The sequence below is a fragment of the Myotis daubentonii genome, chromosome 12, assembly GCF_963259705.1.
Source record: "Myotis daubentonii chromosome 12, mMyoDau2.1, whole genome shotgun sequence".
NCBI lineage: Eukaryota > Metazoa > Chordata > Mammalia > Chiroptera > Vespertilionidae > Myotis > Myotis daubentonii.
Window position 1 is genome coordinate 18,808,592 of NC_081851.1, and position 24,127 is coordinate 18,832,718.

The 24,127-nt window shown below is 54.4% G+C and overlaps 1 protein-coding gene across 14 annotated transcripts in view; it reads right to left on the reverse strand.

Annotated features, from left to right (window-relative positions):
* Positions 1-24,127, reverse strand: part of INPP4A (inositol polyphosphate-4-phosphatase type I A) — a 122,921-nt gene that overhangs the window by 24,488 nt on the left and 74,306 nt on the right. For 6 of the 14 annotated variants that reach the window (XM_059659021.1, XM_059659024.1, XM_059659022.1 and 3 more), the window contains 13 exons: positions 22,417-22,533; positions 22,074-22,153; positions 20,553-20,664; positions 19,405-19,495; positions 18,921-19,068; positions 16,568-16,698; positions 14,711-14,815; positions 14,145-14,253; positions 12,040-12,057; positions 9,417-9,600; positions 8,111-8,329; positions 6,979-7,234; positions 3,324-3,356 (listed from right to left, as the gene is read on the reverse strand). In XM_059659021.1, coding sequence (XP_059515004.1) covers positions 3,324-3,356; positions 6,979-7,234; positions 8,111-8,329; positions 9,417-9,600; positions 12,040-12,057; positions 14,145-14,253; positions 14,711-14,815; positions 16,568-16,698; positions 18,921-19,068; positions 19,405-19,495; positions 20,553-20,664; positions 22,074-22,153; positions 22,417-22,533 — 1,603 coding nt within the window. The remainder of the gene's footprint in view (positions 1-3,323; positions 3,357-6,978; positions 7,235-8,110; positions 8,330-9,416; positions 9,601-12,039; positions 12,058-14,144; positions 14,254-14,710; positions 14,816-16,567; positions 16,699-18,920; positions 19,069-19,404; positions 19,496-20,552; positions 20,665-22,073; positions 22,154-22,416; positions 22,534-24,127) is intronic. The other 8 variants (XM_059659027.1, XM_059659025.1, XM_059659023.1 and 5 more) reach the window with 6 other exon arrangements.

Here is a 24,127-nt window from a genome sequence, read left to right on the forward strand (position 1 = left end):
AAATAGAACCTCAGGGGAGAAAACAGAGTGGAAGGAATTTGGGGCTTTGGCTCTTTCTCCTTCCTATTTAGAGGGCATTTAAAAGGGCGAAGACGCCCTCCTCATCAGTTCCGTTTTTAACAGGTCACCAAACCCAGAAACAGGCACTTGATACCAGCACTGGGTGCGCCCACCACACACACGCAGCTGAGGCAGTGGGACAAAGCTGGGCAGCAGCCTCGGCCGGGGTGTCAGCCGCAGAATGCCCTCAGGTGCCCCCGCCCTCCAGGAAGGCCCGGAGCGTGAGCAGTGCATCTGCCAGGGGTGAGCTCCCTCTTAGATAAACACAGCAAGAAGGCCTGGCCCTGGCTCTGCTCTCTCAGACTCTGCGTTCAGCACTTGGTTGAAAAAGAAATGAGAGAAGTGCCTAAAACCTGCAGAAAGACCCCCACACTCAGTGCTTGATGAGCATGGGTTTTTGAAGATGTAGCTATTCAAAATTTGGCCATGACCTCACTGTATAAGTAGGCCCACTGTATGTGGACAAGGGTTTACACTGTAATGGAAAAAGCCGGCTTAAATTTAGAAAGTCAAAGCAGAACGGTCTTAGCCAATAAGTTATGGTGACAAAGAACACTGGACCAATGAGTGGAAAACGAGCAGGGGTTCCTCGACCGCTCAGCCAGGTGGGTCCTGCCTGGTAAAATGGGAGCCTAGTACTAAATCACACCCGAGTCTCTTCCTCTAAAATTCTCAGAGACCACGTTTTTGTTTCTTTGAAGTCTGTTGAATGCATGTCAGTTATATTCCGCAACGATTAAAAAAATCTGATGGCAACGAAGTTTTAGTGCCCAAATAGTTTGGGGAAAAGTGGTGTCATGACAACTATTCAGAAAAAAGTAAGTCCTCTTAGAGCAAATGTTGCCAATTTTACTTTCTTTTCACTTAATATGCATATACATATGCAATTAATATGCAAATTATGATCATCTTAACCTGAAAAATGCTCAAAATATATCAGTGGTCCTATCTGACTAAGCAAGCCCACTTCATACAGCCGTTTTTTACTTTGCCTACTTCTCATTCAAAAAAAATCCAAAGAATGACTCAGCTTTGCTACCTTATTAAAATCCACTGACAAAATTGGAGTATACAAGCATGGTTAGCAGGCACGCGGAGTGTGTGCAGGAGAGGCTGCGGCTCAGGCCTGAGCCCCCGCTGCCTGTGCACGGCCTGCTGAACGCTTCACCCACAACCATCTCCTCACCTACCCACAGCTGGGGAGGAAAAGGGCTCAGCGGGCTGAGGGAGACACGGGAGCACCTGCCACCTGCACACGCATCTGACTCAACTCCTCATGGTTTCTATGACGTCAAGAGCTTCAGAGTAGGGGTTGGGTGTTATATATTTTGGGTCAATATGAGAAGCTAAAATGTAAAACTTTCAGACAAAATGAACGTCAGGGACAGTAATGACCTTCAATTAGGTCAAGGCCTCTAGACATGAGGGCTGGAGAGGGGCTGTCTGGCCACAAAAGAAAACAGCAGCGACCAACAGATCCCTAGTGATGCAGCCGAGTCACTTTTGGGGGCAGCTCTTTACCTAGTTGCTAACCTGTAACACGTGCTGACTGGTGAATCCATGGGCGATGCCTTTGCACCCCCACCTCCCATTAACAGGGGAAGGAGGGAGGGAGGGAGACCGAGAGGTAAAGTGTGCCTGTGTGCGTGAATCCAGACTCCTGTAAGGTTGTGCAGGAAAAGCCAAAGGGATTCCTGGCTTAGTCCACTGGACGTCAATTCTGGACAAGCCCCCAGCACTCGGGAAAGGACACAGCCGACCGAGCCGGGAGAGCTCTGCCAGCCGGGTGTGGTGTGTGCCCGCCCGGGGCCCCACTAGCCTTCCCATCAGTAAACTGCAGGACACTGCGCTGAGGACAGCCCTGAGCTCCTAGGGGGCAGGCTTGTGAGGCTGCCCCTTTTCTGGTCCTGACTGTGGGGTGTGGTCCCGAACTTCTCCAACTCAGGCTCCAAGGAAGCAGCCCGGCATGAAGGCACAGACCAGCCCTGGAGGTAAGCTGAGGACGGGAAGCCCAGAGACAGCGGAGGGAGGAGGAGAGGGCACGGGCCAGGAGCGGCAACGGGGGCAAGGCACCTGTGTGTCCACCAAGGCCTCAGGGCCCTGAGGGTCCAGGGCACTGGGGGAGGGGGGGTGAGACCCCGCACTGACTTTTTTGGGGAAAAAGAAACTATAAAAGGGGCTGAAAGCAAACTGGGGGTATGATAAGCCCAGTCAGATCAGTCCACTGACGAGTCAGGTGGATGGGAGCTGGGGCTGCAGCCAGCAGTCGCCCAGTGGCTGAGCTGGAACCACAGTGCCAGATGAGCTGACAGGAAGTGCGTAAGTCCCACGATCGCTGGTTTGCTACCCTCTGGATACAGAGCAGGTGTCCTGCTAGCTCGTGTTTACATGCAGGTAGGTGTGCAACCATCCAAGGATCATCAGCTGTTTGGAGTTTGGAAGCTGACGTATTATTCAGGGTCTCATGCTCACTCAGGGAACAGGCCAATCCAGGAAGCACAGTAAGAGCTGGAGCAGGGTCGGCACTTTCCCGTCAAGGCCTGGACAGGAAATACTTTAGGCTCTGAATACCACAGGATCTCCACTGCCATGGCTGACCCTGGCCCTGCCCCGCGAAAGCAGCCAGAGGCCACAGGAGCACATGGGCACAACTGGATTCCAGGAAAACAGTACTGACAAGAGCAGGTGCCTGGCAGGACTCTGCTCAGGGCTGCGGTTTGCCGACCCCTGAACTAGAGCTGTCAACGTTGATTTCTACGTGCAAAGTCAGAAGCCCCATGTCCAGCGCTCACTCCAACGGGAGCCACAGCAACCAGTGCCTGGCGCCTCGAGCTGCATCCAGACTCAGAAAAGAGTCTGTGTGACCACGAAGGTCACAGCCTTTGGGACTCCCTGTTACCCAACACACCCCCTCCGGTGATGCTCCAAAGTCCCGGTGAAATCACAGGTCTCCTTTACAAACGTGCACCTCTCTCCAGGCAGGTGACCCGCTGCCGGAAGCCCAATGCACGCACGGACATTAATCCTCTGAGACGGGTTTAGGGGGGAAACGTGGAAAAATGCACATGATTGCTGCTGCAGGCCACCGCCCCCAGCCCGACGGGTCCCTCACCCAGCCTCAGAAAAGCTGCTGCGTGCCTCACAGTGAAGAGCTCCTAGACAGCAATGCTGCAACTCTGGGAGCACAGTGCTCTGATAACAGACTGCACATGCTAGCTGAGTCTCGGAGAGCCCTCTGCGACCCTGGGGTGGAAACCACGTACCTGGGCTGGATTCTTCAGGAGGGGGGCTGCAATCTGCACAGAAACGGAGGGCAACATGGATGATTAAGAGCAGCACACAGTTCAAGCACCAAACTCAACGCTCGCAGCAACTGCTTCCACAGCCCGCAGTAAGGTGGCTATCCTGGACGGCGAAGAGGGGGCCCGGCCTGCCTCTTCCCCAACAAGTCGCACGGTCGTGCTCCGGCTACTCCAAGGCAGCGAGCCCCTTGGTGGTAAACACAGCCCGATTCACAGGCATAAACATTCATGTTGCTAATACGTCAACATAGAATGCTTTTCGGGGTGAGCACGCTTACATGTTACAATGTGATGGAGAGCCCACGTCTGTCACATTGCATGTGATGGAGCCACTGTTGGCTCATGACATCTGGAAGCAAACTTGAAATGAGAGAGACTGACCAGCCAGCCACGGGAGGTCCCACCGCAGAGCTACTGCCCTGCTGATGGGCGGCGCTGGGCTGCAGACTGACTGCTGAGGCCCAAAGGTAGGACCCAGGGAGGAAGCCAGGACGCCAGGACCCTCTATGCCACTCTTTAACATGCAAGCCAAATATAAAACTTTATGATTAGGGGCAAGTCTAGAATTAGAATGGCCCTCCAGGTCCCTCAAAAATAACAATTGTGATTCAGTTTCACCCACATTGGGTCACACTGGGAAGTACTCTATTAATTTCACATTTCCCTCAAAAAACCTAAGTTTCCTGTTAACTGGGTATGTCACCTAAAAGAAAACTACAGATCATCTGGAATAAAAGTTTATTTTATTTTGCTGCCTAAACTGTTTAGTTCAAAGAATGCCTCCAGGATATGGAAATAGATCATTTCAGATCCCCAAGAATGGCTGGGACCGGCTACAGGGAGACTCAGAACCTGTGAAACTGTCCAAAAGTCATGGCATGGGATCCTACCCTTCTTGTCACCTCTGCTGATGATTTCTCTCTCCAGGCAAAGGGGACAGAAACAGAGCAAAATCACAGCCCTCAGAAAGCTCAGACTTCAGCCTCGTTGTCAGAGCCCATCTACCTACAGAGAGCGTGACCCTGCCCGGTGTGGGGATGAGCACAGCGGCTCTTCCACATCTGTCTGACTAATGAGAATGACGAGGCCTTGAGAAAAATACAGCTCTCTGCCTTCCCAAGACTGGGGTCTGAATGAGGAGGCCTGGGAGCCTGTTTGTGACCTTCTGTGGCGATCGCAGACAGCTGGGTCGGGACCACTCCTGAGAAGGCGTCTTCAATCAGAGGGGAGAGGGAGTGGGCCCCTGGGGTGCTCTTGGACCAGCTGCTTGTCGTAGGTCACGGAGTCCCCTGAGATTTCATGACCACTTCAGACTTTCTCTCATTTTAACACATAATCTCGGGCACACAAACCTGGGTGCGACCCACAGACCTCGGCTTATGGACAACCTGGTCCTGGTTTGAATGACTTTTGGGGGATGAGGGAAAGCAAGAGAGTGTGTGTGTAGAAGGTAATGGAAGTCACAAATCCTGGCGCGGGTTCGGGGGGGTGGGGAGAGAGACTTATGGAGCCGGCAGTGGGCCTCCCCTCCCCGCCGCCTGCCAGGCAAGGCTCTGCTCAGCTCTGCAAGAGAGTGAGCTAAGAGGCAGGCAGCTCCTTGGCAAAAGATGGAAAAGGAGGACCCAGGGTGGGCAGAGAATTGGAACAAAAAGTAACGATGCCTTTCACAGAGGCGGGGAGTTTGTAGGGAGTCAATATGCAGGTGTGAACACAACCTGCTCATTAGGCCGCACACCTGCCCCAGGAACGCCCAGTGGTCTCAGAAGTCATGCCAGGGCCCAGCTTTGGCCCTGGAGGACAAGAGGGGAGTAAAACACGGGCCCCACAGTCTGTTTCTTTCCGATCCCCCTGCTCCTGCCGAGGTCCGAGCAGCGTCCTGGCGATGCGCTGGGTTTCTGGGCTAAGGATCACGGCAGTCGCCTCAGTGGCATATGGTTCACAGTCTGTGAGGACTGGCAGCAGCAGCCTCCCTCAGTGTGTGCTGCACATTCCCATCACACCGCTCATTCGTGTGGCACACACGATTACAAGTCAAACCCTAAACAAATCTCATTTAAATCACTTTAAAATTGCACTTAAGCCCTAACCGGTTTGGCTCAGTGGATAGAGCGTCGGCCTGCGGACTGAAAGGTCCCAGGTTCGATTCCGGTCAAGGGCATGTACCTTGGTTGCAGGAACATCCCCAGTAGGGGGTGTGCCGGAGGCAGCTGGTCGATGTTTCTCTCTCATCGATGTTTCTGACTCTCTATCCCTCTCCCTTCCTCTCTGTAAAAAATCAATAAAATATATTTTAAAAAATTGCACTTAAATTTGTCTACATTTGAACAAAACAGGATGTATCTAGAAAAAAATTACATTTCAGTTATGGATGTAACGGTCAATCTGATTAAATAAACTATCTCCTGCATTTTAAAAATCCAAGAAATTACTTTTTGTATCTGCAGAAAAAACTTAAAGCACAAGCAAGACAATATTAAAGAGAAATGAGCAATGAGTTTTCAGACATTTTTTAAAGAAACGCAACTTACATTAAAAATGAGAACACAGAGACAGAAAAGCTCCATGAACTAGCTGTAAGCCTCACAAATGGAAGCGTGGAGGACGTGAGTGCTGCTGAGACAGGCCCCAGTGAAACAGACTGCAGGCAGACGGAGACGGGAAAGGCACGTCCCAGTGAGGGCTTGTCGAGAGCCTCTGAAGGAGGAAGCATGACTCTGCCTCGAATGAGAGTTGCCCAACTGAGAATTCAAAGTCCTGGCTGTAGGAAGCCTAACCCTGGCACAGCTGGGCCTCACTTCCTGTGGCTCAATACGCCAACAGGAGAGCCACGAGGAAACGGAAGCTCGGTCTGCAGCCTGGTCTTGGCTGCCCGGCCCAAGCCTTTTCCTGTGAGAGCTGGAGGCTCCGAGCTGCAGAGACAAGCCGATCGATCACGCCCGAAGGCTCTGAGCAGGGCCGAGCGTCTGCCTGCCCCGTTCCGCAGACAGAAGACGCTTCCTGCAGTGTGCTGCTCCGTGCCAAGGTCCTTCCACCCCCCAGAGCCCCACCCTGGTGGTAACAACAGGAACCGAACTCAGCCTGAGGCACAGGTGCCACCACCAGACCGAGTTACCGCACCCCCAAGGCACCGTGCCTCTGCTGGGTGAGCGCGCCCACTAATGACAACTGGCCTTCCGACAAGTCCGCTGGGCCCGCTAACAGCTCTCCTCCAGCGTGTCCCTGCTCCAGGCCCCTGTCCTCGACTCTACCAGCTCCTGACCTAGCACAATACACAGCCTCATCAGAAATGCATGTGCATCGGGCCTCCTCCCGCTTCTCAGATTGGTTCACAAACCAGAGGAGCCCAGGAGCCCGACCCTTACTGCTGTGGCAGCCTGATCCAAGAGGCCCTTCAGAGCCCACCTTAGCCAGACCTGCAGATGCACACGCAGGCTCCGTGGGCATGAAGCCCACAGGCGCCTCTGCCCTCACTGCCCGCTGCTCCATGCACGGCGACACACCCTCTGCCGACAGCCCTCCCTGCAGTCTGCATGGGGGAAGAGGACACGGAGTCAAGACACAGACAGATGCAGCATGAGGTGGAGGTAGTGTGATGGGAAGCCTGATGCATACGCACGTGTGGTCAGGTGAGGATGGCATGCAGCAGCGGGCATGGAGGCAGGGCGTGGTGAGGAGGGGGCATCACAGAAGGGGTCCTCCGGTCTGATCCAGTAGGCGTGGCTGTTCCGGTTACCTTTCTTGCTGGTGCCGCTGCCCGAGCAGGGGAAGCCGTCCTCACAGCCCTCACCGAGCAGGCGCTCCTTCTGCAGCAGCTTGTCCACCCTCTGGATGATGCACTCCAGGCTCTTGTCAACGTTCAGCCACACTTTCTCCTTCCAAAAGCAAAAGAGCTCATTTTGGTCAGCTCTCCAATGGGAAAGGCAGAACAGATCACAAACCAAACCATCCCCCACTGATCCCCAGCCCACACCATGCTCATCAAAACACAAGATTTAGAAATATCAATAGGATTCATAATTCCCCCAATAAAATTTAAGTTATATTTGCTTTTCAAAGGATGGATCTATGTCCCAGGTTGCTAGTTTTAAAATTTGGGAGATGTTTGCTAGTAACTATCATGGAGGCCAGATAGGGCTTCCCGGCCCCTTCCAGGGCTAACACAAGGGCCACAGGGCCCAGGGAGCCAGCGGCACCGCCCTCGCTCCCCTGCGACCTCCTGCATCACACACAACGGACCTAGGTCTCTTGGATGGAAGAGAATGGAAACAGCTGACCTCTTCAGAGGGTGGTGGGAGGAGGTGAGGGATGCCCAATCAGATCAGGGCTGAAGCAGCGCTTGCCCCGTAATTCAGTAACTCAAACTCTGCTTCTCAACAGTCTGGACACCTGACGAAACCAGTTCTATGTACGTCCCTCTCTCAGGAGACACAGATCCGCTCTCAGGCACCACTCTGAGGACAACGTGCTGTGGTGTCAGGGCGAGCGGGTGAGGCATGGCGAGGGCCGAGGGCTCCAGGGGAAAGCCGCCCCTAGAGCCGGGTCTGAGAGTGGGCAGCCCTCAGCAGCCCGCTCCTCCGAGGGACACAGTGGTGAAATGCTGTCTCCCTCCCGACATGAGGTGGCCCCGCAGCTGTCTGGAAGGGGTCTCGGAGTTTTCTGCAAAGGCCCTCCTGAGGGAGAGCAGCTGTGGGACATTTCCAGTTTCACCCCAAGCTCAGCAGCACGACGGGGCAATGGGTAGCACTCACCCACTCCTCCTCGTGCCAATCCACCTGCAGAGAAGACCGGCTGTTCCTGCCCGTCCACCTGGCCATGAGGGTGTCCTGGTCATTCCTGAGCATCACCTGCTCCTCCTCGGTCGAGGTGGGGGAGGCCTTGGAAGCAATATAGTCGGGCCGCGCCGCGTTCAGCCCATGGATGGAGTTGGCTAGCAGCTTGCAGTCGCAGACGGTGACCAGCTGCCGGGTCTGCAGGCGCACACACACCGGGGCCGCTGAGCTCCAAGCCAGGGACTGCCAGACCTGTCCTCTGAGAGCTCGGACCTGCCTGAGTCTAGCACTGCCCCTCCGCCCCCTCCACAGCCCGCAGGACGCCGAGCCTGGACTGCCTCATGACCCACCTGCGGACCCTTAGCCAGAATTCCCACCAAGAAGACTGGAGAACATGGGAGAATGGGGGAGGATGAGGAACCTCTAACAGCCCGTGTGCCTGCCTCTGAGCTGACATCGCTCAAGGAAGGGCCTAAAGAGGGCCCCGCGCCCCAGCCTTCAAGGACGAACGGCTGTCTGTCCGCTCTAATCCAGGCGCCAGCCTTCCTCTGACTCAGTCACGGAAGCCTATCTTCTGCAGCTACCTCCTGGGGCCCGGCCCCAGCTCTGGGGCTCCGTGTGCACAGGCGCTTGGCAGTTCCCTTTCCCGTGACTGGTGGTGACCCGTGGGGAGGATGGAACGTGTTCTGCTCAGGAACAGCGCCTCCCCCCACAGTGCTTGTGACCAGGGCAGTGTGAGCAGAATCTCTGTGTGCGTGCGAGGGACAGAGATCAGTAATTTGAAAACGCATCACCCATCAAAAGGACCTGAGGTAGCATATCCCAGTGCAGATGTATCCTTATGTATTTTAAATCAGGATCAAACTGCCATCAATGAAAGGCTGGTTTACTGGTTATATATAAGCCAATAAAATATACTGTTCTATGTTATGTCTGTATAATAACTCGCTTTCTCTTTTTTTAATTCCAAGTACAAGTGAACCGTGGGGAAAAATGTGCTGAGTGGGTGGTTACTAAGAAAGCGTGGAACTGCCAGGCCTTACCAGGGACTCCTCTAGCCCTGCTGGGAGCCGCCTGTGCAGGGAGCAGCGGCGGCCATCACAGCCCTGGCCTGTCCTTGGCCTGTGACCATGGGCAAATCACCAAGCCCCTGCACCTTGTGGGAACTGGATCTGAAGCTCACCTTCCAGATCATCCCAATGTCACCCACTGGGTGAACGGCTTTGGGCACCCCTGCCACACCGAGGGAGCCCCCGCCCACACGCAGCAGGGCCGCCCCTCCTACCTTGTCTGCCAAGATGGCGAGTGTCCTTTCGAGGCCAGTGGCAGACCTGTCCTTGGCCGCCCTCGAGAGCCGCTCTGCGTAGTAACTCACTTGGGTTTTCAGGGTGTTGATCTGGGCGATGATCTCCTTGGCTCTGGTGACGTCCTGTGGTATGTAGATGATGGACTGGCAGCTGGATGACGTACTAAGAAAGGTAAGAACAGACCGATGAGGCTGGCAACGCCCTCCCACCCAGCCCGCGACCCACACAAAATGAAGCACTGCCACGCAGGGACGTGCTCCTGGGCTGGGATATCAAGGAGAGCCTTCCTGTCTGTATGGCAGAAGCCTGAAGTATTAACATACATTAAGTCTCCTATTATACCTGTCTGTATCTGTATCTGTACCATGTGTATGGACCTTGTGCGCAAATATTAAACCCAGAAATTACCTCACTGTCAAATTCTCAGCAGGACTTAGGTGGAGACATGGGGTCTGCTGATGCCAAAGGGGTCCGCTTGTCATAGTGAAGGGAGACTTCCCAGGGTGCAAGACTTTGCCAAAAGGATCCTTGAGTTTTCATTTGGCCAATTGGGACTTCAAACCTGCTGTGCCCACACCCACGGCTCTCCTCCCTCCCGTGTTGCCCCCAGCAAATCCTCAGAGACCCGGCTGCCTCCCCTCCCCTCTCCAGGACTTCCCTACTTTGAAATGGGAAGGTGGAGAGCGTGCCAAGCCAGAGGCCGCCCTGGACACTTCAAACCTGGGAGCTTTGGAAACCTGCTTCTTCCTCCCACCCTGCCTCCTCGCCACCAAGCAGCGTGTGTATCCTGAGATCTGAGGTCAAAGCTACAGCCCGGCCATAACTGGACACAAATAAATACCAGCCTCGGAGAGCCAGCCAGCGTCCGGCGGCGTGGGGCCTGCTGGCATGGAGGCCCTTCCAGACAGAGATGGTCAATTGCATGTCTCTCAGCTAAGATCCCAAATCAACCCGATATTATAAACAGATTTTTCAGACCACGTGTGGAAGCCGAGGAAAGCAGGGAGGGGAAGGATGAGGCACCAATGCAGAGGTCTCTCCCACAGCCGGGAGTCGTGGGCTCTGGCTGGAGTGGGCGTCCCCTGCTTCACTGAATGAGGGGCCCTGCTGGTTCCCTCAGAGCTGCCCACTGGGTTTGGGGGACGAGAGAGAAGGTGGAGAGCTACACCCTCCATCACCTTCTCTGGGGATGGGGGTGGTCTGGGCAGGGCTGAGAACCTCCCCAATGGGCTCTTTCCAGGGCTGGCTATTCATTATCCAAGTCAACACAAAACTGCCCCGCCCCTGCCCTGGATGAAATATGGGTTGAGCATGCAAAAAGCAAAACCCAAAGCACCCCCGAAGGAAAGCACACCACAAGCCCACACACCACAACAAAGACCTGCCAGAAGCCATGCAGCAGCCTGCGCTACAGCCTGCGTGGTCCAACGGGAACCTCCCACAGCTCCAGGTGCACACGGCGACCTTCCAACCTGCAATCCCTCTTCCAAATGAATAGCTGCCATTTTAGACAATTCAATCTTAAAATACAATCTCAAAATAGAGTTTAAGAACCTTTAACCCTCCCAGTCCCCGATGTTTAGAGCACACATGTAATGTGTGCTGTACGCAGATACCCATGTGTGTACCTAGATGTACACTTCCACACATATGTACCTCCCGTGCCCCAGAAAAGCATCCGCCCACTCACCCTGTCCTCACGGGCCACGTCCTCTAACAGTAAGCTGGGCCTTCCGCACAGGGAGCACATGAGTAGCTTCAAAGAGCTGCCCTTCGGGGTGACCATGAAGGTGTGAGCATGTGTGCCCATGCCTGGTCCTCACCGGGGAAAGCCGCGAGGCCTGAGCCTGGGAGGGCTCCTCAGGCCTTCCCGTGCCGGACGTCCGTCCGCAGAGCCCAGCATCTCAGACAGGGCCCAGCCCAGCCCCAGCCTCAGCCTCACCGGCTCCAAGGGGGGCGATCCCAAAGGCTGCTCCCCCTCAGGAGGGCCTTTGCGGTGCCTCTGGGGCTGCCAACTGAAGAAGTGCCACTACAAAGCCCCGTTCTGGGCATGCCTGGGGCCTGGAGCAGCAGGGGAACCCCAGGCAGCAGACATGATGGTTTCTGGCTGCCATCTAACTCTTTGGTGGAAAAGGTCACTTGGTTATTGTAAGTCTTGGTAAAACTAATACTAGTAACACTGTTTTAAAATTATGCCTAAACTATTAAGTATCATGAAAATGTAAGCTGGCTTCATTCCCCAAAAGGTGACGGTGAGGGCGGTGGAGACTGACAAGCCCCGAGGTTCTTGTAACAGAGCCAGAGAGATCTCAGTCCCCTCGGTGTGGACGGGGTGTGGACGGGGCCCCCGGGCGGGGAGAAGCAGACCAGGTCTGCCCTCGGGGGAAGCACAGCAACAAAGGCTGGGGTTTTAAAGACAAAGCAGAGACTGGGCTGGCTATTCATCACCCAAGAACATTGCAGTTGGAAGGGGACGGTGTGGGGGCCTTAACTCGGAGCCCACAGCGCACCAGGCTGAAGCACCTCTCGGGGAGGGGACAGCACAGGCTTCTCTGCACGAGAGCGAGACCCAGACAGACTCTCCACAGACAGAAAACTCACCAACACTCCTCAAAACTGCTAAAGAAAAGAACCAAAATGACATATTAGCATGTGTTAGCAAATACCAAATGCAAACCAAAAATTTAAAAGCCCAGTTTTGTCAAAACACTTGAATTTGATAGTTGAAGGACAACTAACGCATGAGCCAGGTGCTCATTCCTGACAGCCTCGCGGGTGCTCATGCCCAGGGCACATCCCTGGTGGGCACGGTGCGGCTGCACTTGAAGGAAGTTTCAGCGAGGAAAACCGCTACCACCAGTGCCTATGGCTTTAGTAGGATATTACGTAAAAAGTCATATTATACATTTGGAAAATACCACAAAGGCACATAGGGGCTGAGACGTCCTGAAGTTAACCCGCGGCGTACTCGGGCACGAGCACGCCGGCCTTCCAGGGACGAGGACAGCCGGGGGCACCCCTCTTGACTGGCTTTTCCCTCCAAGGCCCCGTGCCACCCTCAATCGCACGCTCATACTCCACACACCCCGTGCAGCGGTGTGACACACACAGATCTCTGCTGGCTGTGCAGTCGTGGGACAGGAGCCCTGGAGCTGTCGCAATGTCCCGAGAAACACCAGAGGCAGGGCCCACAGCGGGCCTGGCCACCTGGCTTGTCGAGCAGGAAGGGCCCTTGGTGGGGATGCCTCCAGGTGGAACAGGCTGTCTGCAGCCTCCCCCTCCCAAGGCTGAAGCTCCCCTTCCACACCAGGCCCTCCCGGCTCCCCCTCCTCCCGCCTCCAGGAGTTCCGTGGCTCAGGGCAGCCTGCGCACCCAACTGCATGGACACTCCTCACCTGTCCCCTCCAGCCTTAGCGCCATGGCCAGCGACACTCCTAGCGGCATCCCTGCCCCAACACTGCCCCTGACCTTTCACCCATCCCTGGTCCAGTCCAAGGTCCGTTTCTCCAGCCACGTCCTGACTCCCGGCCACGGCAGCACAGAGCCCGGCCAGGGCCTCCTGGCTCCGGCGCCTGCTAACACTCCACCTGACCACCTGAGGGGACTCCCTGGCCATTCATTCCCTGGGCCTTTTATTCACCTTCCCTCAGCCCGTTCCATTCCCAGTGACGAGTGTGGCCTTCCAACTCCACATTCTGCAGGGGCTGTTCCACCAAACCTCAGCTTGCGCCTTCCCACCTCAAAACTGCCTGCGGCCTCTGCTCTCCACGTCCCTGGCTCACTGCCTGGCCCTGCCTCTTTCCATCTTCTCCAGGACCTGCTCGGTCCACGTTCTCCTCCACCTGCCTCACTCACTTCCATCTTTCCTTTCAGCCTCAAAACGTTCACATCATGATCGTCCTCCCCAAGCCCGAGCCTTTCATTCTCTATTTCAGGTCCCAGGATCTCAGAGTCCCCTCGACACTCACCACCTCCACTTCCTACACGCCCATCCCTTCACCGATTTAAATCTTGACATTCTGGAAGATCACCTCCCCCGTGCCCAACGCACTAGCTCGGATTCGCAGGTCTCTCCCCGCCGCCCCTGCTGCACGCTCCACAGCACCCCGTGTGCTTGCTCCCACGCACGCCCTGCTCACACCAGGCCCAGAGCTCCTCAGGCCAGACCACATCTGTCGGCCCCACACTGAGGCCAGCTCTCCTCTCGCTCCTCTCCCCAGAGCACCCCCGTGCCTCCAGCTGCACCTCACTGCGCTCTGCACCGACCTTCCCCACCTGCTGCCTGGGAGCTTCCTGCTCAGCACGGCAGATCCGTGCAGCCCCTCAAGCCTTTTTGAAACTGGGAATGTTTCTCCACAGCATCCCTTAGGAAAGGAACAGCCTCTCCCAGGCTGCACACTTGGGGACGTTCACGGACTGGCCAGCGACTCTCACGGACAGCAGAGCCAGCAGTCCACTCAGGGCAGCTGCCAAAAGCACCGCCTTCAAGGTGATTTCCATGTGCAGGGACAGGACTACTGACCAGCTGGCCCCCCCGCCCCCGCCAGCGGCGCACAGAGCAGCACAGGGGCAGTAGGCAGCCTCTCACGACGCAGCAGCGGCTGAAGGGCTGGTGTGTTTGTGCTCATGTTCTGATGTTTTAACCCAGGAAGCATCACACAGCCATACGAGGACCATGAGCCCCCCCCCCCCCCCCAGGAACTTACTGTTTCTTGGTCTCTTCAAATTTGTGCAGCTTTTTGCGGAGGCCTCCTGACTTAAAACCTTGGCAGTGTGCGGCTGGCGCCCCAATGGTGACGATGTCATAGCTCTGATCTGAATGACAGAAAGCTCTCCTTCATTACCCTGGGCTTGGGCCTGCGGACGAGCCAGCTACAGGGATACGCACACAGGTCTGGGGCCTGACCCTCCCCCAGGTCCACGCAGACTGCGGTTCTCTGAGCCCCACAGCCTGGGCTGTCCAGGGGCCCCTAACCTCCCAGGGTGAAGCCACACGGGGCTGAAGGCAACACGCAGCCTGCATCCCTACTTGGGGAGGATGACGGATGGGCAGCTTTCTGCCACAGAAATGCAAAGGAAGCTGGACGGAGGAGACACGAGAGGAAGGGGTTTGTGCTCTGAATGAAGACCTTACAAAGGTCCTGAGATGTGTCTCTCATCGAGCTGCCCAGCAGGACATGCAGGCAAGGCTGGTGCAGATGTGGGGCAGTGCAGGGCCCACGTGCACAGGGGAACAGAGTGACAGGGGTTCCACAAGAGGGGCCGCAGTTACCTGATCCTCCATCGTCCTGAACCCTCATTCTTTGTATGTGCAAGTTTGTGGGAACAAATTCCAACTTTTTATCTGCTTTCAAACTGCTCGCTTTAAACGAGGGACCTAAGAAACGGAATATTCAAAAACAAAGGGCATCAACATGTATCCGCACTCACGAATGGCAGTAGAAAGGGGTACTGTGGGGACGCTGCTCAGAAAGCAGGTATGGGTGGTCGCAGCCCTGGCAATTCTGCGTTGCCTACGAGCGCATTTCACTTCCAGATGCTAAAGGAGGGCAGCCCGCTGGCCGGGAGACTGGCTCTGGGTGTGGGTGGGGAATGGAGGCGGGAGGCAGCCTCAGGAGGGACGGTGGATGCCTGCCCACCCATGACTCCGCTTTTCACAGAGAGGCTGACACAGCAGGAGGCTCTGTGCTACAGGGTGCCAGCAGCACTATAAAAAGCCAGGCCCACGCCAGGACTGCCTGCTCCAGCTCTAGAGGCTGCCATCATCCCAGATCTCCGGGACTGGTTCAACTAGAGCAGCACTTCTCAATCCTGAAAAGTGATGGCAAGATCTGCTCACCACCCGGGCTGTGGGGATGGACAGGTGCTGGGCAGCACCAGTTCTGGCCACTAGAACGCAAACTCAAACAGGCTCCCCTGTGCACACTGGGTGGTCAAGCAGGTGGACGATGTTGTGTGACAAAGATCTGCGATCTGATTTCCACAGTCAAAATCTGTAACTAATAAAGGAACTCCATGCCCAGAAAAGAAAGGAATTACAAACTACACTGACAATCAGGGTAGAAGAGGTAAGCGGTGAAGAAAGGAAGATTTATTTTGCCAGGATACAAAATACAGGCAGGCACTGTCCGCTCTGCACGAGGCTGCTCACTGGGCACGTACGGCGGCCCTGGCCCCAGCAGCGGGGAGCCTGCTGGAATCGCAGAATCTGCTATCAGTAAGACTGGGCATTTAGACACAGTGACATTGAGAGGCTCTGCTCCAGAAAACTCGGGCTGTTGGTGTCAGACTCTCCCAGGTAACGGGCATCCAGCCTGGTAGGTCCCTACGTTCCTTCAAACAAGTGCTGCCTTTTCTCTTAGAAATACACTGGGATCTAATCTTCAGATTCAGAGCAAACCAGGGCGCCAGCATCTTATTATCACTCCTGTGTTCCCTTCTCCACAGCCAAGTTCATGGGCATGCTCACACGTTCTGGGTCAAAAGTACGGTAAGGGCTTATGATTTTCTTTCAAGCCTGAAATTTCATTATGAAGAGCAGAAGGAGGGAAGAATCTAAAGATAGAGAATAAAGTAATGGAACGCCTCCACCCCGCTCCCCCCCAAAAAATCATTCTGTTTGGAATAAAAAGGGAGTAAGTTAAGAACAGTCTTCTAAACCTTCCCTTAGAGTGTTCTGAAAATCAAAGGGTATCTTTCAAGAAAAGGTGAGGTGTCTGTACTCCATCTCCCTTTGGAGCCTTAAAATAGCGAGTTCCACTCAATCTATATTTCAATGCAAATGCCACTGTTAAACTGGGAAATGGAGAAAAGTGCTTGTCGAAGGCACAGGGCCTCCATCCTTCGGGCATTTCACTGCTATTAGGCCATTGGTCGCTCCGAAATCTCATCGCACAGTGGTTGTTTTGGCACATGGCTCCTCGGAAGGAATTTTCAATGTAATTCACAGATTTGCCTTCTTAATTAGGACCTGAAAAATCTAAATTTTAGAGAATTCACACCTCCATGAGAATCAATTTTAAAAAATCCATTTGAGTGTCTGCCAGTGTAACTATCTGAGCGCTCCTGGGGTCGAGTCCCAGTGGGAACACGAAAGTGTGCGCGTAGTGATGGAGAGATCTGTGCCCACCTTTGTACTGATGCAGGTCGGTCAGGTTCTCCTGGTACGTGAGGATGATGGTCTGGTACTGAGTGACAATCTGGCGCCGGAGGCTCTCCCAGCAGGGGGACAGCTCCCCCAGCTCCTCCAGTTCACACACTCTGCAAGGAAAACACAGGCGTGAGGCCCAGGGTCTGCACTACCAGAAAACCAAGTGCACACAGAAGCACGGAGATGCCAGGGAGGGCCCAGCACCGGAGTCTAAGCCGAGCAGCAGGGGCGTGACGGGCCCTCCAGGAGGAAGGGCTGCACGAGACGCAGACCCGACCACAGGGCAAGTGCACAGAGAAGCTTTTTACAGAAACGCAGCCAAATGTTTGAGGCAAACTAAGTGGAGGAGCGGAGAGGAGAGCAGCTCCGCCCTGGCCCAACATCCTGGCTCCTGACAGAAACCACATGGGCGAAGGCTCAAGCTGCAGCCACTGGGCCTGGGCAGAGCAGAATGACCTGTGACCCTCCCAAACACGAGGGGCTGGAGACCTGTAAGTAACGGCTATGATTTGTTGTCTCCAGAAAAATAACAAAACACAAGACGAATTAAAAACAAACAAACAAAAAAACAGGTAACCGTTTTAGGAACCTGGGGAGCAGGAAAGTATAAAAGACCTAAAATCCTCATTTTATAAGAAATCAGTACTGATTAAAAGTACTCTGCGCATACACTTAGAAATACAGCAGTTAACACTAACATGGAAACCTTGAGACTTACGTTTTTAACCGCCTTCGGCAGTATTTACCTTTTTATACTATGCACATTTTCCTTCGAAGGGAAAAAACCTAATTTATAGAAGTTTTTAGGAATCTACTAAGTTGTCTGATGTTAAAAAAACATTGTACTACTTTATTATTATATTAGCAAAATTAATTTGCCCTGGCTGGTGTGGCTCAGTTGGTTGGAGCATCGAACTGTACACTAAAAGGTTGTGGGTTTGATTCCCGGTCAGGGTACATACCCGGATTGCAGGTTCGATCCTTGGTTGGGCATGTACAGGAGGCAACTGATCTATGTTTCTCTCTTTCCCTTCTTCTCGCTGCCAAGTCAATTAAAACATATCTTTGGGTAAGGATTAGAGAAGTTAATGTAAAAGAACACCCTGTGCAGATCAGGCTGTGGGGCTTGCGGGAGAGCAGCATCCTCGCTCAGAGGCCCACTGACCCCAGCCTCAGCTCACACGCGCCCTGTGGTCCCTCTGGATGTCTCTGCCTGTGCTTCATGTGGCTCCTTCTTATGCTTCAAGGGTCAGTTTACTGTCACAGAGGCCTGCTCAGACCACCCTCCCTCTCAGGGCCCCCTTTTACTTTCTGCTGACACATCTGGGGCTCCATGTGTGGCCCCCAGTTCTGTTAATGACTGTCTCCCAGGGTGTCTCGCTCATCAAGGAGCCTCGCACTGAACACAGCACCTGCCACATGGCTAGAGTGAAAAACAGCACAACCCTCGAAAGCAAAATGCTTCCGTGAACAGTCTTTAAAGTTACAGTGCATGTGAGCACATACCTAGTGCCAACAGTGAGAAATGATGCCCTAACTAGAAATGATAACAAAAGTGAAGATATAGGGTAGCTATGTATAAAGGCACAGATATAAAAAACCTGAGAGGAAAAATGTAAAAATTAAAATACATATAAAAGATGTATGAATAGAGAGAAAGCAGCTCTTTGCATTTCTTGCCATTTTTCTTTTAAGTTTGATTTTTTTTTAAGATGAAAATTTAAAATGAAACAGTTGTGTTAACACAGAAGGATGCTGGCTACAATGTTTTCGTTCACGCTTTTGTTAATTGTGTCTGTAATTAACATCGTTTTATGACAAGGAGCAGTAATGACAGTGAAGGGCAAACGGGAGACACAACCTACATGCTGAGCCACCCTGGCTCCTCCCTGCCTGGGGACCAGTGGCGCATGCTCTGAGCTGGAAGGATGCCCAATGGGTCCTGCTTAACTTTCTGGAGCCCAGATCACTGTGGCCCTGCCCACGGAAACGGCTGACCCCGGCAGCCATCACCAAAGATGACCAGCTACTTTTAACTTCCTGAGGCCAAGAGAGTGGTGAAAGGAGAGGGAAGGGAGCGGGGACCGAGTCCCGGGCGTGTCTAGTGCTCCAGGCACATTGTCTTGTGAAGTCTTTGCACAGAAACCTCAGGAGGCAGATGAGCAAAGGGAGGCTTCGGACGCCCAGGCCACAAAGCAGCCAAGGGCGGAAGCTGGCTTGTCATCTGGCCTATCTGGGGCCAGTGCTCCGTCCACCACACACATCTAAGAGCTTTCCAGAAGGCAGGCGGCGTGGGCATGATGGGCGGACAGCCGCTCCACGTGGGCCTCACCTGGCAGCATCTTCTTCCAGCAGCAGCTTCACGAACTGCCGGGGCACGTGCAGGGAGAGCACGCTCTCCGCCATCTGCTCCAGGATCCGCAGGTGGTTGCCGTCGGTGGTGGGGAAGCGGTACATGCGGCAGATGGCACCACCGAACACTGAGGGACGGGGAGACGGAGACTGCGTGAGCAGCTGTAGACCTGGCCGGGTCCTCCTCCCACGCCCCCAAGTATCCTGACTGTTCATCTCAATCAAATATTTAAACCCAAAGCCCTCCAAGTGACTGAGCCTGAATGCTCTTCCCCTGGGACATGCAATCCCCTTGTCCAGAATGAACCACTAACTCCCAAATACAAGGGCTGTGCCAGCGAGGCCGGCAGCCATTAAGGCCAATGTCGGCAAGAGACAGTCACAGAGGTGGGTGGAAAGGGTGACTGTGGGCCCGACTGGACACTCCCGAGAGGGGCAAGAGGACCGTGGAGGAATCCGCTTACCCGATTTCAGCAAAGTGTCTTTACGCAACGAAGCGTATTTGGATCGGATTCCCAACGCTTCGGTCAGGCTCTCGTCCACGGGCAGGACCATCTAGTGACGTAGAGAAAAGCACGAGAAGCCATAGGCTCAGGTGAGCCCAGCGCACTCCGCAGGGGTGGTGGCCGCCAGACCTCATGGAGGAGCTCTTAAGGTGAATGGCACCATCAACTCCACAATGAATAGGTCACCTAGGCTACCGACTGCTCAACCCACGTCCCAGTACAGTGGACGTGCCCCACTCAAAATTTTCCAGAAATGCCTGTCTTTCGACTACGTCATTTTTTACCTCACATTTCAGTGTTTTGACGTGTAAAGTAAAAGGGAGGGAAAACGATACCCAGAAATATTTCCATAGCTGATGTTCTGGGCTTATTTGGGGTAAAATGACCTATCTCTGTATTTTAAAATGATATGTACCAGCGCTTCAGTTCTAAACTGGAATTCTAGTCTGAGATTGTCTCTGAACATGAGAGTGAGAGAGAAGGTGAGGAGACAGCATGGGAGGGAAAGGGGATGGGAAGACAGAGCCTGAGAGGGGGTGTGAGAGGCGGCAGGACGTGTGCAGAATTGAGATGTGTGTGCATGAGGCAACCATGAGCGCCTGAGTGCCTGGGAGAGGAAGGTACTAACAAAATACCAAAGACAGTCTGGGTCTCATTCCCCACCCCAACCCCAGCCACCTCTCTCCCCTCCTGACTGCACCCCTCCACAACTCTCTCCCCTCTTGACTGCACCCCTCCACAACTCTCTCCCCTCCTGACTGCACCCCTCCACAACTCTCTCCCCTCCTGACTGTACCCCTCCACAACTCTCTCCCCTCCTGACTGCACCCCCTCCACACCCCTCTCCCTTCCTGACTGCAGCCTCTCCGCCAGGCTCCCCCCACCTCTTCCCAGTCTGGAGAGGTGGCCCGTGTGGCCTGGGCAGAGTCAGGTTCCAGGGCAGCAGAGCCTGAGGGGCTCCCTTGTCTCCCCTTTGAGAAGCGCCCGGGGGACTGGTAGGTCCTATGGCGGGTCGACAGTGCAGGCCCACCTTCTCCTTCCCTGCGGCAGAGGCAGAGCCCATCTAGACAGGGGCCATCACTCCTTCCCATGCAGGGGGTGCTCACCCTCCCGTTGATGGTGTCCACAGCCCGGGTCACAGGAGGCCGCTGGTCTGACTTCTCCTCCATCTGCCAGCCGATCACCGTGATGTTACCCACACGGTCACTCTCTGCAGACCTGCAACGAGCAACGCGCTTTGGGAAGTGGCGTCGTGACTGGGCTCCATTTCTGTGTAAGCTCAGCATCTGTCACCGAGGTCCAGGGCGTGCCGGGACCTGGCCGGCTGGCCAGTCGGGCAGCACTGGCTGCACGCCCAGACTCCAGGGGAGGCAGACAGGGAACCCAAGCCCCAGAAGTGCGAGCATGCCTGGGGGCCTGAGGGGAGGAGCCAGTGCTTGCTCCCCTGGGCTGACCCCTGCCCCACACAGCAATGGGGCACGTCTGGAAATGAGGACTGGAGAGAACCTTCTTCTGGGACCAGACCCTTCCTGCTCCTTGCCGGCCTCAAGCTTTGATTTTCCCCAAGGCTGAGGCCTGGACGCTAAGTCAGCTGAGGCCACCCAGGGTTTCCCAAAGCCTGATTCCTGACACAGCACAGCTGCTGCTACTCCACCCGTCAGGCTCCCCCTGAGATTGTGGGGGCTGCACTGTGTGGGCCCATGTGACTCATCCAGGGACGCCGGGACTGCTATGGAAGACGTCTGACCAAGCCAGTGTCAACTTTCCTGTGGTCACTGCTGTGCCAACTGCCTCTGTGACTCTCAGTGTCCTCACACCTGCAAAGTCCTTTCCCCACACAATCCCAACAGTCACCGTCAGCTTCTCTTACAGAGGATCAAGTCCACTTATGTGTGCGCGGTCCAACTAGGATTGCTCCGGCACATCGTGTACCCGGGTATTTTCCTCTATGACCCCTTTCCCCATGACCCTCTCGTTTCCCTAGGACTCTTCCTCTCTCCCAGTCAGGTCTCCACACCCACCAGGCGCCTGCAGGGCTCCTGTCCTGCCCGATGCCGGCGGCACTGCTATCACCATGGCTGCAGAGAATTAGGGCAGGGAATTAATCCTCTTTGCCAACATTTCCTTTGCTATTTTGGAATGTTTTCCCAATTTTCACATTATTTTGAAAACAAGAACACCAAGTCAGGGGTTGGGTGGGAGTTGCCCCTAAAATGAATTTGGGAAGGGTTGCCATCTTGACATCTTTCTTCCAGGGACATGGTGGGGGGTCCCCCCACCCCTGTAAATATTTATTGAGCCCCAAGCCCTGTTCCATGTGCCTTAGGATACAGCAATGAAGCAAAACAGACAAAAGCCCTGCTTTCTGGGAGCTGACACTCTGTTGGGGAGGAAGCAGACACTATAAACTCATCTCGCCGATCAGATGTGATCGAGGTCTTCCTGCAGGTCTGAGTCCAGCTGTGCTCGATTTCCTGCGGATGCCACACATGCCCCCTCCATCAGCCCCCTGACAGGCTGTTTGCTAAGACAAGCTTCTGGGAGAGGCAGGAAATGGGGCCCTTCCCCATCAGTCCCTGGACCTCAGAACTCGAGATCCTCTCAAAGGAACAAAATTAAATACCAACCTTAGTGTTAAATGCAACCGATGATGCCTGTCCTGGAGCAGATCCTTGACAATGAATGTCCCAGAGCCCAGTAGGTACATCTGAGGAAGAGGGAACACAGCGTGAGCCCGTGCTGTGCCTCGGCCGCATGACCCGGCCGGGGTCGCTGGCTGCTGCCCACAGCACCTCTGACCCTCACTGCAGGAGCCCAACAGGGATGTGCAGGAAGAAATTCCAAAGGCAAATCCCACTGGACATCAATTAGTGAGCCAGTGGTGAAGCCAGGAGCATGTGCTCCTCTCGCTGAAATGACTGCCCAGCTTTAAGAAGCGAAGAAAGGCCCCTGAACCACACGCTACTTAACTGTTCCCTGAGATCTGTCTTTGACGTCGTACACGGAGAGTTTGATCTGCGTCATCTGATTGATGAGAGAGTCTTGGAAGAAGGCAATGCTGCTTAAGAATATAGGGTTATTGGTTCCCTAGAACGGAAAAGAAAACCCTCAGAACACAGAGGTGAATTTTTAAAGTGATTGTTCATTTCAGAACGAGAAATTAACGTTCTTACCAACTTGGATCAACACAAATGCTCATGGCAGCTTAAACGAATGCAGTCAACGAAAACCCTGTTTTTCAAGAACAAAGGCGTCCCACAGACCCCTCCCGATCCAGACACAGCTGGGCCCAGGCGTGTCCCGAGGGCCCCCTCAGTGGGAGGCTTCTATAACATGGAAACAGGCTGACGTTCGCGTGTTGTTCAGCTTGAGATACGCTATGCAATTGGGTCTACTACTTTGGGCTGTTCCTGTGAGGTGTGCCAAGGTGGATGGAAGAGGAAATGAATAGCTTAAGTCGTTTCTTACTTCTAGAATCCTGGGTTTGAAATAATTAAGGCCTGACCTATTTAAGCCTATCCCTTTTTTGAGGACTAGCTGCTAGTTTCTAGATCATAGGTGGTTATTCCTGGCAGCTTAGCCTCGCTCCCCCACCCCCAAAGCCCCACAATAACAAATCTCTTTCTCAGGCAGCATTAGTTACCTCAGCCGAACGGCTAACGGTTGTGCCCGTGTGGGGGCCATGCCCTGGTTGAGCGCCCTCTGCAGCTCCAGATCCAGTCTCTCCACACCCGCTGGACAGCGCCAGCCTCCCTCCATCCGCCCCTGTCAACCAGTTCTGACTCTCGCCCAAGGAGGCCACCAACTTGGGCATCTGCTTTGGTACCTGCTTCTCTGTCGTTCTCAACCTCCAAGTTACAATAAACTCTTCCATAAACCCTCCCTCGCCCTGGCCAGTGTTCTCAGTGGCTAGAGCATCAGCCCGAGCACTGAAGGGTCTCCGGTTCAATTGCCGAGCACATGCCTGGGTTGCAGGTAAAATCCCCGGCTCAGGTCAGGCACGTGCAAGAAGCAACCAATCGATGTGCCTCTCTCACATCGATAATTCTCTCTCTCTCTCTCTCTCTCTCTCTCTCTCTCTATCTCTCTATCTCTCTCTCTCCTACTCTCTCTAAAAATCAATGGGAAAAATACACTCTTTCGAGTGAGGATTAACAAAAAAACAAAATTTAAAAATCCTCTCTCACAGGCACCCCTTCTGCCCCTCCTTCCCAATGCGGCAGGTGCCACATTGCACTCCCTCACACACCTCTGCTCAGGTGACCCTCACCTGAGCCTAAAACTCCTAGCCTGACTTTTGAGGCATTCCCCTTGCTCTCCACCTGTGCCTTCTGCACACATGAACAGGCTGACATTATTCTCCAAGACACATGATGCTCCCCATCGCCATTACAGAACTCTGCAATGCTCTGCAGCTGTGGTCCCTAGACCGGCAGCGTGGGCATGACCTGGAGCCTGGGAGAAACACAGTGTCTTGGGCCCCACCCGACTTACCGAGTCAGAACTTCACTAAGTGGCGTAGGAAGCCACCTTCGATCCTCAGAACTAGCTGGGAACCCATCCTCCTGGTGCCATCCTCACCCTTCACACACCTGCACTCTGCTAGGTACAGATGCGGACACCTTCATTCATCCCGCACTCCACCCCACCCCCCCACCCCCGCCAGGATGGCCAACCTCTT